This window comes from Solanum tuberosum, unplaced genomic scaffold, assembly GCF_000226075.1.
Source record: "Solanum tuberosum cultivar DM 1-3 516 R44 unplaced genomic scaffold, SolTub_3.0 scf00127, whole genome shotgun sequence".
NCBI classification, from domain to species: domain Eukaryota; kingdom Viridiplantae; phylum Streptophyta; class Magnoliopsida; order Solanales; family Solanaceae; genus Solanum; species Solanum tuberosum.
The window spans coordinates 1,052,397-1,068,912 of record NW_006239058.1 but is presented as its reverse complement, the minus strand read 5'-3'; the positions used below and the strand labels follow the sequence as shown (position 1 = coordinate 1,068,912).

The 16,516-nt window shown below is 32.7% G+C and overlaps 1 protein-coding gene across 1 annotated transcript in view; it reads right to left on the bottom strand.

Moving 5' to 3' along the window:
• The window catches only part of LOC102596115 (uncharacterized), an 18,810-nt gene extending 7,201 nt beyond the window's left edge, over positions 1 to 11,609 (bottom strand). The window contains exons 1-17 of the mRNA XM_006351443.2: positions 11,432 to 11,609; positions 11,138 to 11,354; positions 10,920 to 11,032; positions 10,708 to 10,824; positions 9,985 to 10,128; positions 9,440 to 9,796; positions 9,188 to 9,342; positions 7,326 to 7,447; positions 7,115 to 7,206; positions 6,347 to 6,587; positions 6,154 to 6,211; positions 3,082 to 3,230; positions 2,908 to 2,978; positions 2,625 to 2,798; positions 1,837 to 1,908; positions 833 to 934; positions 663 to 752 (exon numbers count right to left, since the gene is read on the bottom strand). Of these exons, the coding sequence (XP_006351505.1) occupies positions 663 to 752; positions 833 to 934; positions 1,837 to 1,908; positions 2,625 to 2,798; positions 2,908 to 2,978; positions 3,082 to 3,230; positions 6,154 to 6,211; positions 6,347 to 6,587; positions 7,115 to 7,206; positions 7,326 to 7,447; positions 9,188 to 9,342; positions 9,440 to 9,796; positions 9,985 to 10,128; positions 10,708 to 10,824; positions 10,920 to 11,032; positions 11,138 to 11,354; positions 11,432 to 11,521 (2,364 nt within the window). The 5' untranslated portion in view covers positions 11,522 to 11,609. The remainder of the gene's footprint in view (positions 1 to 662; positions 753 to 832; positions 935 to 1,836; positions 1,909 to 2,624; positions 2,799 to 2,907; positions 2,979 to 3,081; positions 3,231 to 6,153; positions 6,212 to 6,346; positions 6,588 to 7,114; positions 7,207 to 7,325; positions 7,448 to 9,187; positions 9,343 to 9,439; positions 9,797 to 9,984; positions 10,129 to 10,707; positions 10,825 to 10,919; positions 11,033 to 11,137; positions 11,355 to 11,431) is intronic.
• Positions 11,610 to 16,516: the final 4,907 nt, after the last annotated feature.

The following is a 16,516-nucleotide window of genomic DNA, read 5'->3' as shown; positions in this document are numbered from 1 at the left end:
CCAACCCCGGCCCCCCCCCCCCCCCCCAACACACACACAAAAAAAACGAAAAAGAATCTTGTCAAGCAGCAAGGGGAAAAACAGGAATATAAGCTAGTTTTTTTCTGGTGGAATCATCTGTACTAGGTGAGAACCAGGACATTGAGACACTTGACTGACAGATGAACTCAGTAGTGATGCCAAGGCAGTTGGAGCTACCACTACGCAAACCAGGATGGCTTGAAAGCAACTACATTGAGGATGAGTAACATCTACAAGGTTGATCATCTTTTTAGTGTAAAGAGAAAATTCCTAGACCAGTAGTTCAGCCATCCTGTCAGTTTGTGCATTTTAGTAACAACTATTTGGTGTACAACTAGATAAATACTACTGAATTATCAAAACAAAAAAACAGGAACAAGAAGGCACGTATTCTCATCAAACTTTGATCTATGCTAACATAACAGTTGTTTCTCTTCAACTTATTTTATATAACCAAAAGCAAAATTCATGTCAAGGAAAATAACTACCACACTAAAGAAGCTTGTAGCTTTATAAGAATGCAGAGATGCCAATTGATTTAAATACTGAACAGTTCAAAATATTATGTTTCCACTTACAGCAAGGATGATTAGCAACAATATAATCAACAAACAGGTGAAAGATAGGTTACAGGCCCTTACTGTTCGCAAGCTATTCAAATTTCCTTTCATTTTGAGGGTATCAGCATCTCGATCCAACTGTTGCTTCCAATCAGATAAAAGCACTTCATCCTGCAATAGCCACTCATCAGCTATGCAAGACAGTAAGAACACCAGAAATTATGTTTAAAAAAATAAAATTGAAAACAGACCTGTGGCATGTGAATGGTCACTTTGTTGGGGAAAAGCTTTGTCAGAAGTTTAGTTGTCTTGGTAACTTCCTTTCCCCTGTCATGCAACTTCCCAAAACTATCCTGAGGTCAACAAATTCGAGTACTATAAGCCAGTAGTTTAAGTTGTAAGGGGAAAAAAGTCCAAGTAAGAGTGACATTGGCACAAGGAACGGATTACATCCAGACAAGAGGAAACCACTTGAACTGCCAGGCTTAGGGTTGCCAGATTCCAATGATTTCAGATGTAATAACTTAACGAAGTTGGTGAAAAGAAAAAACCACCTCAAATAAGAAGGAAAAGAAGTTAAATCAAAGACGAATTGGCAGGCTTGACCATAAAAGGAAATAAAGATGCGTATTAAGTCTGTATTGAAGGCCATCTGCAGAAGATCACTTGTGTGATGCAAGAAATATAACATAGTATTGTGAACTCACACTATGGGTACTACTGTTTCCCCTAAACTACAGCCATCCCCCACCCACCCGGTCCCTAAGCAAGAGGAAGAAAAAGAAACAAAGAGAAAAAATAGATACAATAAGCCATGGTTTCCAATTGGCATCATCTTGAATAAAATACACGCACAAAGAAAAGGATAAATTTAAGGAACAGCATACTCTACCCAGGATCGTTCATCATAAAGAGAGCTGGAAGATAGTACTTGTTTGTATTTGGTGGACAATATGGGAAGAGAGAAATCAAATATGTTTTGAAGATAAGTCTATCAACATTCAGAAGATAAAAATGAAGAATTTGGTGTTGTTTTATTTTTATTGTAAAAAGGAATGTATTTAGAAGATGATGAATCTACTTCTCATATTTCAGAATCCTTGTGAGATGACAAAGGATTAGGAATGTTCTTTCTGCATCCCACCTTGTAATTATGGGAGACTACATAGTTTCTTGGTGTAGCTAAATTTTATATATACAAATATGTTACCTTTCTCAAAAAAAAAATAAAGAATAGAAGATTGAGAGAATATACCGGGAAAGCCAAATCGAGCAAAGCAGTTTGATTGCTGCCAAATTTGGTGAAGAGCAATCCCCCAGGATGTGACTACAGCGGGCAGATCGGGAAAAGATTAGACCTTATTCCAACTAATAAATAGCTAACACAAAGATTGACTAGTTTAAAAGAAAGGTTGAAGTCCACACATAATATGTCTCCTCTAGAGGAGAAGAAAAGGAGCAAGAAAGCAAAAAGTCTGATAAGACAGCTAAAAATTACAAAATGATATCATAAGGAACTTTTGAAAACTATTTTGTGTTGTATCTGCATGTTTAATAACAAAGCATATGATAAAGCAAAAGTTAGGCATTCAATAATCTCTCTTTTTATAATCCCATTTGGACCTCTGCAATCATGCTAAAACTTTCTTAGTCACTCAAACCTCTCTGCCTGTTCTCTTTTACAAGAAAACCTGCCCTTGTCGCAAAAGCATGAAAGCAACTAACTTGTCTGCTTGTCTTTTGGGTCATCACACCCTTGGCATTTCTTTGGACACGGTTTTTTTGAACTCGGACTAATCATGAACCAGATTAGTGGTCTGATGACTGGGTCAACAGCAGCCAAACTACAAGTTAGGAGTTGACCACAACAAAAGATACATCTCTCGCTTCCTTATCCCTCACCTCTAGAACCTTTGCACATATGACTTCTTTAATCAATAAACTTAATCCGGAAGAGATTCACACCAGAGGGCTCTTAACACACAGCATGTGCAAACCCAAAACAAATACCACTACATTTGACAACCTGGAAAGCAAAAATACCTTTTCCTTGCGGTTATCTGTATGTGCATGAGATCCAATAACAACAATGTTACCAGGAAGCTTTTCAAGCCGACTTTTAAAAGTTGCATACGATTCTGAACTCCCTGCCATAGATTTCTCAGCATCTTTCATAAATAAAATGAAGGGAGAGTTTCTGCTCTCGCTGAACACAACCTTACATACAGAAAGAAATTTACAGAGATTATTAGGACCTCAGAATAACCAGAAAAAATTAACACAAGTCCAATAGCATTAGTTCTCAAAGTAATCGTAAGGATCAAACCTCAAACAATGTGCTAATGAGTAATTTGTCCAGATCATCAGCACCTGTGGCTTCCAAGCGTAGTTCACTGGCTGAGAGAGAGAAAGAGATGACAAATAGCAAAGAAAACTAACTTCAGCATTACTGAACTTGACAAATTAAAGGAGAAAGAAAGTAAGATCAGGTGGGCAATACCCTTGCAAAAGAATCCATGACCATCATCACAAAGACCCCCAAAGTTAACCCCGTCTGGTATAGGCTTATCAAACCTTACACCAATTTTTGATAATGCATTATCTTCAAAAGGCAACACAATCTTCCCTCGAGTCCCAAAAGTTGGCCCCCTAGTAATTCGGACCAAGATAGACAAGGTTAAATAAAACAGTTTTAAATTGTATTGTATCTGAAGCGTAGGCACTGTTGCAGATTAAAATACATACTGGCATGACTAGTTTACAATCAATAATATGAAGAAAGTTAAGGACTACAATCCAAAATCTCAAAAACAACATTAAAATAAGGAGGATAAAAAAGAAGCATTGTCTTGTCTCGAAAAAAAATGAAGCATTATATAAATTTTTATCTTTAAAAGGTTGCCACAGCTAAAACAGGAGGAAGAAGTGATTATATGCTTCCATAATGGAAGTCCATATGAAATCAAATTATCGAGAAAGCATTGAGATTCAAGTGAAACATAAAGTTAACAACAACAAAAGGCAACAAAACAAAGTTGCAAGTAAAGCATGCACATATATGGGCATGGCCAGTCCCAGAACAAAAATCAATCAAACAGCACCAATTCGAAAGCTCCGAAAATTGAAGAAAAAAACAGATATAAAAGTCAGTAATACATTTGGGAATGGCACTGAATTCAATCAATTCATGCAAGTTGCAAGCCTAATGTTGCCTTCAAACATATTGCTAGAACAAAATTGCCTTCAATTTCACTGGTAACCCATTGATAAAACGGACTTGCCACCTATCACTTTCATCTTAACATTTATATTTAGAAATTCTTTTAGTTGAATCACTGTTCTTGCAAAAGCCTCCCATGGGTCATGCAGTTAAGAAAATAAATCAAACTGAATCTAGTCTACCCCTTTTCTTCTCCCCATCTTTTTTGTGTCATATAACTATCCCTTGACAGGAAAATACATGCAATCTCACTATTATGTATCCACACAAAATTCCCACTTCAAGTACTGTTAAAACATCCAAATTGATCCAGATAAAGCTGTAAAATAGTATGAGCTGATCTTTCTGACATATTCTTATTGGTAGAACGCAAACGACTGTACTACAACATGATCACTAGTCTGGCTTGCTGATAACAAAAAAAAAAGTAGAATTCCTTTATGATTCTAGAATCTAGACTAAATAGATTAGAAATTCACTTGCAGATGCATATAAGGATCAAAGAAAATTGGAGAAAAGGCCATTTCCCTTCTATTCCATATACATCATATCTACAAAATATGGCAGTTACGAGTCGAGAGGCAGATTTAGGACTTCAATTTCATGTGTTCAATCTTCAAGATTATGGGTTCAAAATCTAACGTTTGTTGAAATTTTATTATTTTTCACACATATTTATACCCCAGATATTGGGTTCAGTTGAACCATATCTCTAAGATACATCCACCACTGGTTACAACTTACACGACCATCACAGGCCAAGCACCACTGGACCAAGCTTCTTAAAGAGAATAACAAAATCACCACTATTAATAAATTGAGTCTCCAAATAGGTTATAAGGGATTTCTGAACTTGATTGCCTCTACGGATTATTTTATATTCATTATGAACATCCTTACAGCAAGTTCAAAACTCTTACACTTCCAATTCCTTCATATTATTTAATTGGACTCATTAAAGTGCCTGTAACTCAAATACTTTCCTAGTTTCTCTGGCAGAATGGTGGTACAATGAGGAAATTTATAGAGAAAAGTGGAAGCAGAAAACCTGCTTCCCAGGGGCTCATAGTAAATAAAATAAATTTAGCACATTAAACTTTCATTCAAAATGTGTCTGAATCTCATTAAATGAGCAAAAATTAAGCCACTTAAAAAGAAATACAGATAGCAACCATGTTCATATGTGTTTTGGTTTCCTAGGAAAGAAAAAGAGGAACTGATGTGAGTTGAATGACTTAAAATGAGCTCTCCTTAAAATTCCAAACTCATTACCATGGGCACCATTGCCATTATTGACTAAACTATGTTCTTTTCCCAAAGTCACTTGTGGCCAGACAAAAAGAAAAGATTTAACTTTTCTACATAAGTTCCTGAGTCATCCCACAAATGGACCTGGAGCCTGTTTGGTCAAACTTCCAAAGATTATTCTGAAAAGCACTTTAGTCAAAATAACTTACAGAAAAGTACTTCAGGTAAACTGATTGTGTTTGACCAATCTTTCAATAAGTGCTTCTGAGTATTAAATTACAAAAAAACAGCATTAAGATTCATTTATACTTAATATTATTAAATAGGGAAACAATTTTAATATTGTGCAAGACTTTAATTAAGATTTTTTATTTTTATTTAGTTAAAATTTAAAACATAAATGAAAATATACCTTAAGGCTTTTAATCAATATAAATATTTTCAAGCAAAAAAAGGAAGAAAAGAAGAGGTTTGTATTTATTTTTGAGAAATATATTGGTTAAATTAATGAGAGATATTTGGATTTTGGTAAATATGAATTTTGGGTAAGGAATTTTTTTAAAGATTGTAGATGTTTGGTAAGGATTTTTGTCTAGAAAAGATTAAATTTCTGCTTCTTGTCTTGGAAGACGCAGAAATCTATATCTTCTCCCCAACTACAAAAAAGTTGCTTCTATTGTTGCTCAAAGGCACTTTTTATTTTGGCCAAAAAACCTCAAATCCCCAGAAGAAGTGCTTTTTGGCCTCCTAGAAGCTTAGTCAAATGGGCTACTAAAAACAAGGATTGAAAACCATATTGTTCTTCTCCTCCATTCCACTCCTAATATCTAGACATAAACAAGTTGTTCTACCTTTAATTTATTTGTGGTTGATATCTATCTCTTGATAACCATAATAGTTTTACTGCTGTGAGCAAAAGTAGTACATCATTTTCAAATGCATCCAAATTCAAAAATAAAGAAAAAAGTTTCAGAAAAGAGAACAAATACAATATTAAAAAAGAACTATAACATAACATCAGATAGTGGATAATACAACTCATTTTGGGTCCCGAAAGAGTAAATAGTAGAAGGTCTAAAGGAGAAAGCGTTCTCTAGAACTTACCTGGTGGAGTTAGAATATAAACCACCAGAAGCAGAACCAATGAACCTCACTTTATCACCTAAATATTACCAACATTGGTTACTAAGGTAAAAGAGCAAAAGAAACTGTAGAATGCTTATATAGTCAAATAAAAAAAACAAAAAAAAACTAGATGCAGTAACAATTAATAAATATTAGAACCCAATGGCAATACCTATCTTGAACAAGGTATTCTTTGATGTCCCAGCTAAAGATGGTACGTTGCCACTCTCCATCTTTGGGTGTGCTTCCAAACCCAAAGGATCAGTCAGTGTGTTAGCATTAGTTACTTGACCAGATGATGACTCATTGCCTTTAGGCAAGTCAGGTTCTTCAGGAATCTGCTTGGAGTTAGCAGACATCTTATGTGCACTGCATCCCTCTTTAAGTAATTCAGCCTCCTTTGCTGATAGACCCTGAATGACAAGATAGCAATCCATAAGTTGAGAGAAAACATAACAACTTAACAGCAGTAAAGGGGGAAGAGTGTGACAAAACCAAACATAAAAATTTTAGTTTGATGATTCTAGTAACTAGAAAATAAGAAATAGAGCACAGATTCCCACTGTTGCAAATTAGGGAGACGTGTAAAATTCCCCCCTCCACAACACACTTGGAGAAAAGAGAATTTCTCCAAATTTTGATGTTACTTGCATATCGTCCAATATGTCCACCTGGCTAACTGTCCTTTTAGTGACCAAACCAACAGATATTATTGGTTCTGTTCCATAAGTAGAGATCCAGAAAGAGGTCCAGAAATACCAACAATGTTGTCCAGGACAAGCGACAAAGCAAGCAATCATACAAAAAATTGATGTGAAAAAGGTAGGATCTAGGAATTAAAGTATTTCAAAAGCAAGGGAGGTCAAACACGACTAAGAAAATCATGACAAGGTATCATGCAATCCACCCTCAAAAAAAAATAACATGAATATTGTCTTACACCCAAAAAGGAATGGCTATCAAAGATGAGCAATTTAGCTCCATAATAATGAGCAAGTGCCTTTGCCAGCATCTCCTGATAAATCTCAGATCCTGCTATACAAAAGCATAAGTGGTTAATACGCAAATATTAAAATTTACTACCAAAATTCTACGAGACAAACAATTCATAAGAAGCTTTTCATAAAAAGTTACCAAGGAAAGCGACTTACCTGCAGGGCCTGAGAGAAGAATTCTTGGGTTGATAGTGGATAGCTCAGAAGTATATTTTACTTGTTCTTTATGCTTTAAGTGTATATATGAAGCCGCAATCAGCACATTCTTTGTGTTCTCACTGTAAGATCAGATATCGAATGAATCTTCACTAATCATGGTGGTTGGATATTTTGACTATATAATAATGTTAATAACTATGGGATTGCTAAACCAATTAAGAACAAAAATGAGGCAAAATTAATCCTGGTAAATAACCAACAGAATTTTTAGCACTACAACGCTCACTCGCTCACAGTAAGGACCAGAAATTAAACACATTCTTTTAGCAACAAAAATGAGAAGCGTAGTTAATAACTCTAGTGATGCACTTACTGCATTCAGGCCACCTGAAAGAAATCACATTTTGGAGTTTGACCTTTCATCACATATAAGACAGACATAAAAATCAGTAGATGAATTCCCAACCTTTATTGGAGAATAGGGCTTCATGCTGCTTAAAATTTGCAAGGTTATTTTGGTAGTGGAGAAAAAAACAACTATATGATATTTCACACAGAAAAATGATGATACACCTGTCCTCCCACACCCCCACAATTCTGGGTTAAAAAAAAGAGGGGACTACATGTTGCAGCCCATACTATTGCTTGTAGGTTAAAAGAAGTTGTATTACCATTTACCTTCAACAAATTCCCCAAACCTTTTCCCAACTTACCACAAATAGACTTGTTTTTCAACTTCAACTTCTTCTTTGTTAACAGGTAAATATTGATATTGATAATATTACTGAATAAGAAAATAATAAACAGCCTAGCCCTAAGAACGTGCCAGGACATTAGAAACACAAAAATCCTCCAATACAAAAAAAAAGAAAAAGAAGATGGATTCCTTCTGTACAAAGTACTATTCCTGATATCCTGTAGAGAAACAATGAGCATGCTATTTTCATCTTTGACATCCTGCAGGTTGCACCAAAAAGTCAAAAGCCATAATATCTGAATTTGATCTTCGGTATAGCATCTACTTTCCTTTCGAAACATCTCGTAATCCTTTCCTTCCACACCACCCAACAAGACGAGCAGGAATTATGTTCCATATCCTTCTCAGAGGTTTTCTTATTGTTCCCCCAACATCCCAGCTGATCAAAAGTTCCTTACTAAGTTAGGCATAGTGGAAGCTATACTTAATAGGTCGAAAAACTAAGACCAAATCTGCCTTGTCACTGGACGGCTGGACAAACTTCAAATTAAATATTGTCCAAATACCTACTAAATAACTGTATCCCCTAATTCAACCTCCTAACTGTCAACAAACTTCTTTCTAATGATAAACTTTTAACTCCCAAATAAGCATAAACTTTTGAAAGAAACGCATTGAGGACATGTACAATTATATTTTGAATTTTAAATTTCAGAACAAAGATTAATTAAGCCTTTTTTTCCTTTCTAGCAGTAGCATTATACATTCAAGGAATACCGTTTTTGCCACATAAGCTAATGCACAAATTTTTTGACATGGCAATTGTCTAAAGCAGGGACAATAAAAACAGCTTTCTTGAAAGAGTGTGTAGGTAGTATGTAAGGACTAAGGTGCAATATTGGAACTTCACAAATAAGATATGATATGACTCTCATAACACGTTGGCATAAGTTGTAACACGTTAACGTCATTCAGGAATACATAAGTCCCTGGGGCTTAAAGCAAAACCTGCTTCATTCAAGTGAAAACATGAACAAGAAACTACAAAATACACTCATAAATACCATATCTTTCAACTCAAACAGAACATATAGCATATAAACCAGTTGTATATTACGTATACGATGTAAATGGGATAATGCGTTGTGGTCTTGGGGAATACCTCAAGTAATATGGGAAGCTATCAAATGAAACATCTAGTTGTTGTCCATCAACTATTGCAGCATGAATCTCTTCTTTAAATACTGCACATCTCAGAGACACCCCTGCTGCGGAAGCCGGCATTGAATCTCTGGTCCACTCTCTTTCCTCCGGCATCTGTCCATATATAATTCTAATTAGTTCATCTCACATATCAGCAGGCTCACACCCATAATAAAAAACCAAAAAGAAATAAATCAGTCGGACACTTTACGTTGCCTGCCTCTCTGCTAGCGTTCAGGTTTCCATCAAGAGGGGGAATCTTGCTAGTCAATGAAACACCAGCAGCACTGCTGCTGCCAACATTTGCAGCTGAATCGACTTCGAGGCCATCAAGCTCATCTTCATGAATAACAGGGGATGAAGGCAGCTCATTCCCACTAACCTGAGACGTAGGTTTCAAACGCGATGGGTCTTGCCGCAGGCTTGAAAGCGATGCCAAAATGGAAGCACCTGCTACAGCTGACGCATCTCCTGCTCTTCTCTCAACGCGCAGCAATTTTCCTGCACTGGTCCTAACATCTGAAGGAGGTGACTTAACTCCAAGCTCATATGGCAGCTGCTCAAATATCTATACAAGAAAAAGGTTAAGGATATTCCTACAAATTATGTGGCCGAAAACGAAAAACAGAACTTAACAAAACCCAAAAAAAAAATCTGAAAAATAACAAGAGAGGTAGGAATTTAAATTTATTTTGAATGTGATTTTTACATAAAAATCAAGAGATGTAGGAAATTCATAAGTAACTTTAAGGATACATAAGCATGACTCCCTGTAACACCAAAAACAAGCTCATCGCCTGAATTGAGGATGCAACTAGTGCTTCTCCGAACTGTCTTTCCATTAACTTGCACAGATCCTTTGCCCCTGCTCTCAAGCACAGCAACCCAATTTCCTTCGTGCTGATCATTTCCACAAACAATGAGTACTCATATTTCATATACACAGTATGAAGTTCATCTCCAGAAAAAAAAAACAAATTGAGCACAGATGTAGTTGTTCCAAGCAGTGAATTTTCATATGCAGTGGTTCAAAGCCAAGTATTCGCAAACCCTCTGAGCTCACCCAAAGATTTTCTATTCCAAATAATTAGCACAGTTTCAGCCAACATATAAACTGTGCAAAGAATTGTCTGAAACTGTTCAATAAAATTTCAGACCAGGAATGTGGACTTTAATCAACATGGTTGATAGCTGTTACAGTCTAGCACCAGTGATCCATGAAAAATGGCTGGGCCATGCCAAGTTAGACAGTGCTACTGCTACAGAATTGTTCTTATTGCAATCTCGGAAAGAAAATTGTGTGAACTGACAAAGAAGGGCAGAAAGAAATCCAAAATGCCAAAAGAAACTTTTTCCTTTTTTTCCCAAATCATTCTATTAATACCATCACTGGCACAAGGAATAGTCTTAAAACCATGGGCAGATGGCAACAAAATTTGAGAATACAATCAGGGTAAAGACAAGAAATTTAAGCAATACCTGTGTAAGCCTTATTGAACATAAGGTTGCACTAACTGTCTGTTGCTTGATAGGAAGATGAGCATTTTTGCTAGAACCAATCAAGAAATTTGTAGCCGAAACATGAATAGTTGGATTCTGCAGCACATACATGAAACCAGTAACAAATCTATAATAACTAAACATAAATTCCGACCAAGACAAAAAAAAAATCTTGAACCAACAAAGTTCACCTGTGGAAACTCTGATATAAGCCTACACCAAGGCGATGTTGTTTCCGAACCTTGATTCAGCTTCCTCAAAGTTACCGAACTCCTCGACTTATCAACGATAGCAGGTGTTGCCCCTAAAACCCCCAGAGATTTAAAAAAAAAAAAAAAAAACTTGCTTAAAACATGATCAAGTAGACAAAACAGTAACCTTCACTAGAAATGAGTTAATAGAAAGTTACCTTCAGCGATAGGTGCTGCTACAGCGGATGCGGAAGGTGCATCGTCACCCTTTGCGGCGGGGACGGCGGTGGTCTCACCGCCCGGAGCAGTAACGGCGGCGAATTCCGGCGGGTCAGTAGAAGACAACTCCTTAGGATTCTCGGTCGGTGGAGGAGACTTGGGTTTCTCCGACGACTCCGCATTATTATTATTATTATTATTATTATTATCTACTACCTAAAATCATAAAAACAATAAAATCGATTCACCGAACGGCAGATAAATTAGAGTGAGCTGAAGAAGAAAAAGATTACCTTTTGCCGCTTAGAGGAAGAATCATCGTCGGAGGAGGCCGACCGTTTAACAGTCGACGGCAGAGATCCACTTCGTCTCGTCGCAACCATTTCTCCGGAGACCAAAACACTCTGGAGAGAGATAGAGAGAAAAGGAGAGAGAGAGAGTTGTTTGGGTTTCTTTATTTGTTTTTTTGGTGTGTGAAATATATTTTATATATTAGTAATAAATGTATTGTATTTTGAGATGGGAGTAGCCGTGGGTTGGTGCGGAGAGGATGAATCCAAAATTAATTTGGATAGAGGAGTATTCCACCTTCACACTTTTTCTCACACTTTCTCTAGCTTATTTTAGGTAGGCGTTTGGACATAAATTTAAATTGATTGATATAAAAGTGGGGAAAAAAAGGAGGAAAATGTTTAAAATTTGAAGTACATTTGAATATAAAACTTTTAAAATTTTATTTTTAAAAAAATATAATAATTTTTCATGTTTAATTTGTGGGAAATATAAGTAATTATTTAAGAGGATAATTTTTCTACCCAACTTATCATTAAGCAATTGAGAATAAGAGAATAACAATTGTTACGTTGTTGAATGTCCAATATCAAAAGATTGACTCAATAAGATAATTGGAGATCATTTAAGTAGAATTTTTTATTTATGTGAATCATAAATGTTTTATTGATTTTGAACAATGAGAATCAACTCTCACGGTAAAAATGAGTTATTTGATTGATTTTTTTGACTAAGCCTAATTTGCAGAAAAAAGAGCCCTACAGAAGAGACATCTTTATTTTGCATCGAGAAGAAATCAATAGAATCGTCTAATATATCATTTTGATATTACATGAAGGGATATGTCGGGAAAAAAATACATTTACACTTTCTAATTCATTTAAAACATAAAATAAAACTAAATAGATCCACTTCATTTATCACAGTGACTTATATTTGTTCGATACACTGTTGTAGTAAAAATAGAGAAGGACTACTTTTGCACTACTAAATTAACATGATAAACATCATTTGTTTTAATTTTTAAATATCAATCAAACTAAAGTAAATCATGTCTAAACAGTCATAATATCTAGTAATTTTTGCTTATCAAATTTGTAAATCTAAAAAAATCATATTTCAAGTTTGAAATTAAAATATGAGTTAATTTTAATAAACAAATACTTAATTTGAAATAATATTCATGTGTTTTTTTAAAAAAAAATTAAACAATATCTTGAATAATTTTGAGCCTGAATTTCAATTAGTAGATAATTGGACACTTGGACATGTTTGATTGAGATTTTTAAAAAGTTGAAGTATAAATTGAAAAAATGCATTTGGAACTAAGTGATGCATGAATTAATCAAATTTGTTTCTCAAACTTTAAATGTTATATTTTAAGTTCGACATTAAAATATTGAATAAATTCAACATAATGATTTTTTTAGAATAATCTTAAAATATTATTTTCAAAAAATATATGCCAAACATGGTTTTGTCCACTCAAAGGCATAACGCTCACATTTGGATTCTAGTAATAACATTAGAAATTCTAATAATCACGTCGAATTATATAATACGTGCAATATAATTATCAATACTGGTTCAAAAGAAGACGATATAAAATAATTTATGTAACTTTTAAAACGATACATATACTTAAAAAAACATAGTTAAATTAAGACTTCAATTGAATTGGAATTGCAAGCATATATACGTGGACCACAAAAGAATCTAAGTCCATGTGGTTAAAAATAAATAAAAGTAACATTCGAATACTAAATTAAAATCATATATCATATTGACAAAATTTAATGATGATAACTTGCCATTTATCATATGTTGTTCAAAATGTGTGTTTATATTTACTGTAAATATTTTATTTTTTATTTTATACATTTTGGTTATTTATCCAATACTAAAAGAATTTACTTAAACAACAATTGAAAGTATCAATTACAAAAAGAATTTTACGTACAAATCTTGCAGTCAAATCTAAAATTGAGAATGAAAACAAAACAAAGAAAATGTATTTGCAAAATTTTAAAAATTAATGTACTAAAAAAATACTTTAAAATAACTATTACCCTTACAAAGTTGAAGCAAAAGACTTGTATCAATAATAATAAAAAAAAACGTTCCTAATATTAGAATATGTTATATTATATTGCTTAGCACACTTTATTTATTTGTCTTTAATCGATGTTTTGAACTAATTTAATTATTGAACGTATTTTATTCCTTTTTAAAATTGCTTTTTAGTTATATAGGTATAAAGATATAAATACTACAGGCAATATTTAAATTATTAAAATAGTTATTTCAATATCATTTTACTATTTTCAATAAATGTTATTAAATAATCATCCCTACAATTATTTCTACAGCTTTTCCTCGATATTCATAATAGGTTTATCATACAATTACAATAGCTAATGATCAATCACTATGGTTATTGGTTACTATCATTAATCATTTTTACCATTGTCTATCACCATCGTTAGATCCATCATCAACTACTCTCCATTGTACCGCCGTCATCAAACATCATCATTAACTAATCACTTCCTTCATGAGCATCATGTATTTATCGTTTTTGACAATCAACGTATAATCACTACAAGCTTGCACAACCATTATCTCCAACCTAGTTGCTATCCACGAGTTGCCACTAACTTTTAAATTTTAGTTCATCAAAATAAACAATTTCTACCATCATATAAGCTAATATTTTCTCTAATATTTCGTATATATTATTACTTTATATTATTTTTTATTTTTTGTTTTTAAATAGAGATGATGTATACATACATATATATTTTTTAAAAATAACTTTAATAGTAAATGCTTAAATCTAGCTATAGTATTTTGTTATTATATTATGCATGCATTCAATTCAAACATTTTAATATTTATATTATATAAATAATAATAAACACTATATATTCTTTTCTTTTCTTTTGACTTAGGGAAAGTATTTGCCTTTGTCACCCAAAATATCTACAATGGAATTTCTTGTATTTGTAATCATCTATCACAACTTTTACCAGCACTAGTTCTTCATCTTTTTGTACTGTTGACCTTAGGGTAGTTGCTGGAATATTAAAGATTCGTTTGGCCATAGATTGAAAAATTAAATCAAATTGAATTGAATTTTAATTTAGATTGTTTTTTTTAATTTTTTTTTGGTTTGATTTTAAATTAATAATTTACTTTATTTATTTTTTTGGTTTGGTTTCGAATTTAAAAAAATAAAAAAAAAGGATTATATTTATATTGTTATATATAGAAATAGAGAGGGGGGGTGGGGGGTGTTTTATTGTCTTTCATTATGATTTAGTTTATATTTTATGTTTGAACATCTAATATATTCTCAAGTATTGTATTTTATGTTTTACTTGTGATTTATATTAAAAAGTGTGTATATATATATATATATATATATATATTATATATATATTCAAATTGCAAATATAATTTTGGTTATGTTTCTAATTATCGCTTAACCAAATAACCAAATCGAGAAAAAACAAACCAAAAAGAGATAAACTAAGCCAAACCAAATTTATTTTGGTTGGGTTACACTTCTTCAAAACCAAAAACCAAAAAATTCAAACCGAAAAATTGAATGCACACCTATAGACAATACCATTTAGTTACTTGAAGACTCCCTCATACTATATTTTTTTAATTTAATATAAATATCTTTCTTACTAAAATGTACAAATACAAATTTGTTAAAAATCGACTTCGTGAATGTTCATTTAATACACAATTTTCTGAAGAAGCATGTAGTCAAGCAAGTAACTTTGCAAACAAATTTCTACAAGCTGCTTACAAGCAACTTTGTGAGGCTTACAAGTACCTTTGCGAGCAGCTTGTAAGTAGCTTTGCAAGTTGCTTCAGTTGAAGAAGAGGAAGATTATTTTTGCATTACTAAATAAGAAAACATCTGATTCTCTTTACCTAAATAGACATTGCTTATTTTAAATTATATTTAAATTAACCTAAATTCAATCTAAGCGATTACGATATTTTGTAGCGTTGACTGAAGAGTTTGATGGAGCTATGCTAACAAACTTCATATACCTATAAAATTTCAAACTTTAAATTTCATATTTCAAGCTAGAACTTGAAATAATAGGTTAATTTTTTAATAAATAAATACACTTTTAAAATAATATTCACATACTTATTTTAAATTTTGAGACAAAATCTATTAACAATCTGAACCCAAATTTCAATTATTACGCATTTGGGACATGTTTGATTGAAGATTAAAAAGAGAGAAGTTAGAAAATGGAAATATATCTGAAAGTTAAAATTGTTTTAAATCCCAAAAAATTGTTTTTTGAACTCTAAATTTTATATTTTAAATTTCAAGTTAAAATAGTGTATCAATTCAATAAACAAACAGTTCTTTAAAAATAATTTGCAAATTTTAAAACCAAAATCTATTCCAAAAATGGCCTTAGTCACTCAATATCATAATTCATAGCGCTCTCTTTTGTTGCTAATCACTGAGCATTTACGAATTCATCCTAATAAATACTGCTTTTATATGATTTTTCTATTCTTAGTATTCAATATTTATATTGAGATTTTAATTATTTTGAATTAGTCTAACTAATGCTTTTACATGTCATTACTCTTACTTTCCTAATTATTAATTACATATAACTATTTTTTAACGGCATTAAAAATGTAACAGGTTTTATATGGTCATTCAAGAGGCTAAATTTTTTTAATTTATATTATGTGTAATATAACTATAAATACTTGCTAAGAAAAGGCAATTGAGGATAACTTTAATACCTTTTTAAATAATACATAAAATGAAAATAATATAGTCAAATAATATAAATGATAGGGGTGTACATGGCCGGGTTGGTTCGGGTTTTTCAAATATCAAACCAAACCATTTAGGTCGGATTTTTAAATTTATAAACCAAACCAAACCAATAAAACTCGGGTTTTCAACCTCGGGTTTTTTCGGGTTTTTCCGGTAAAGTATTCATACACAACATATAATTTACTTGTACTTCAAATATTTCTTTAGTCCTACCAAAATACAACTATCTAAGATGTTTCTTAAAAATATAACA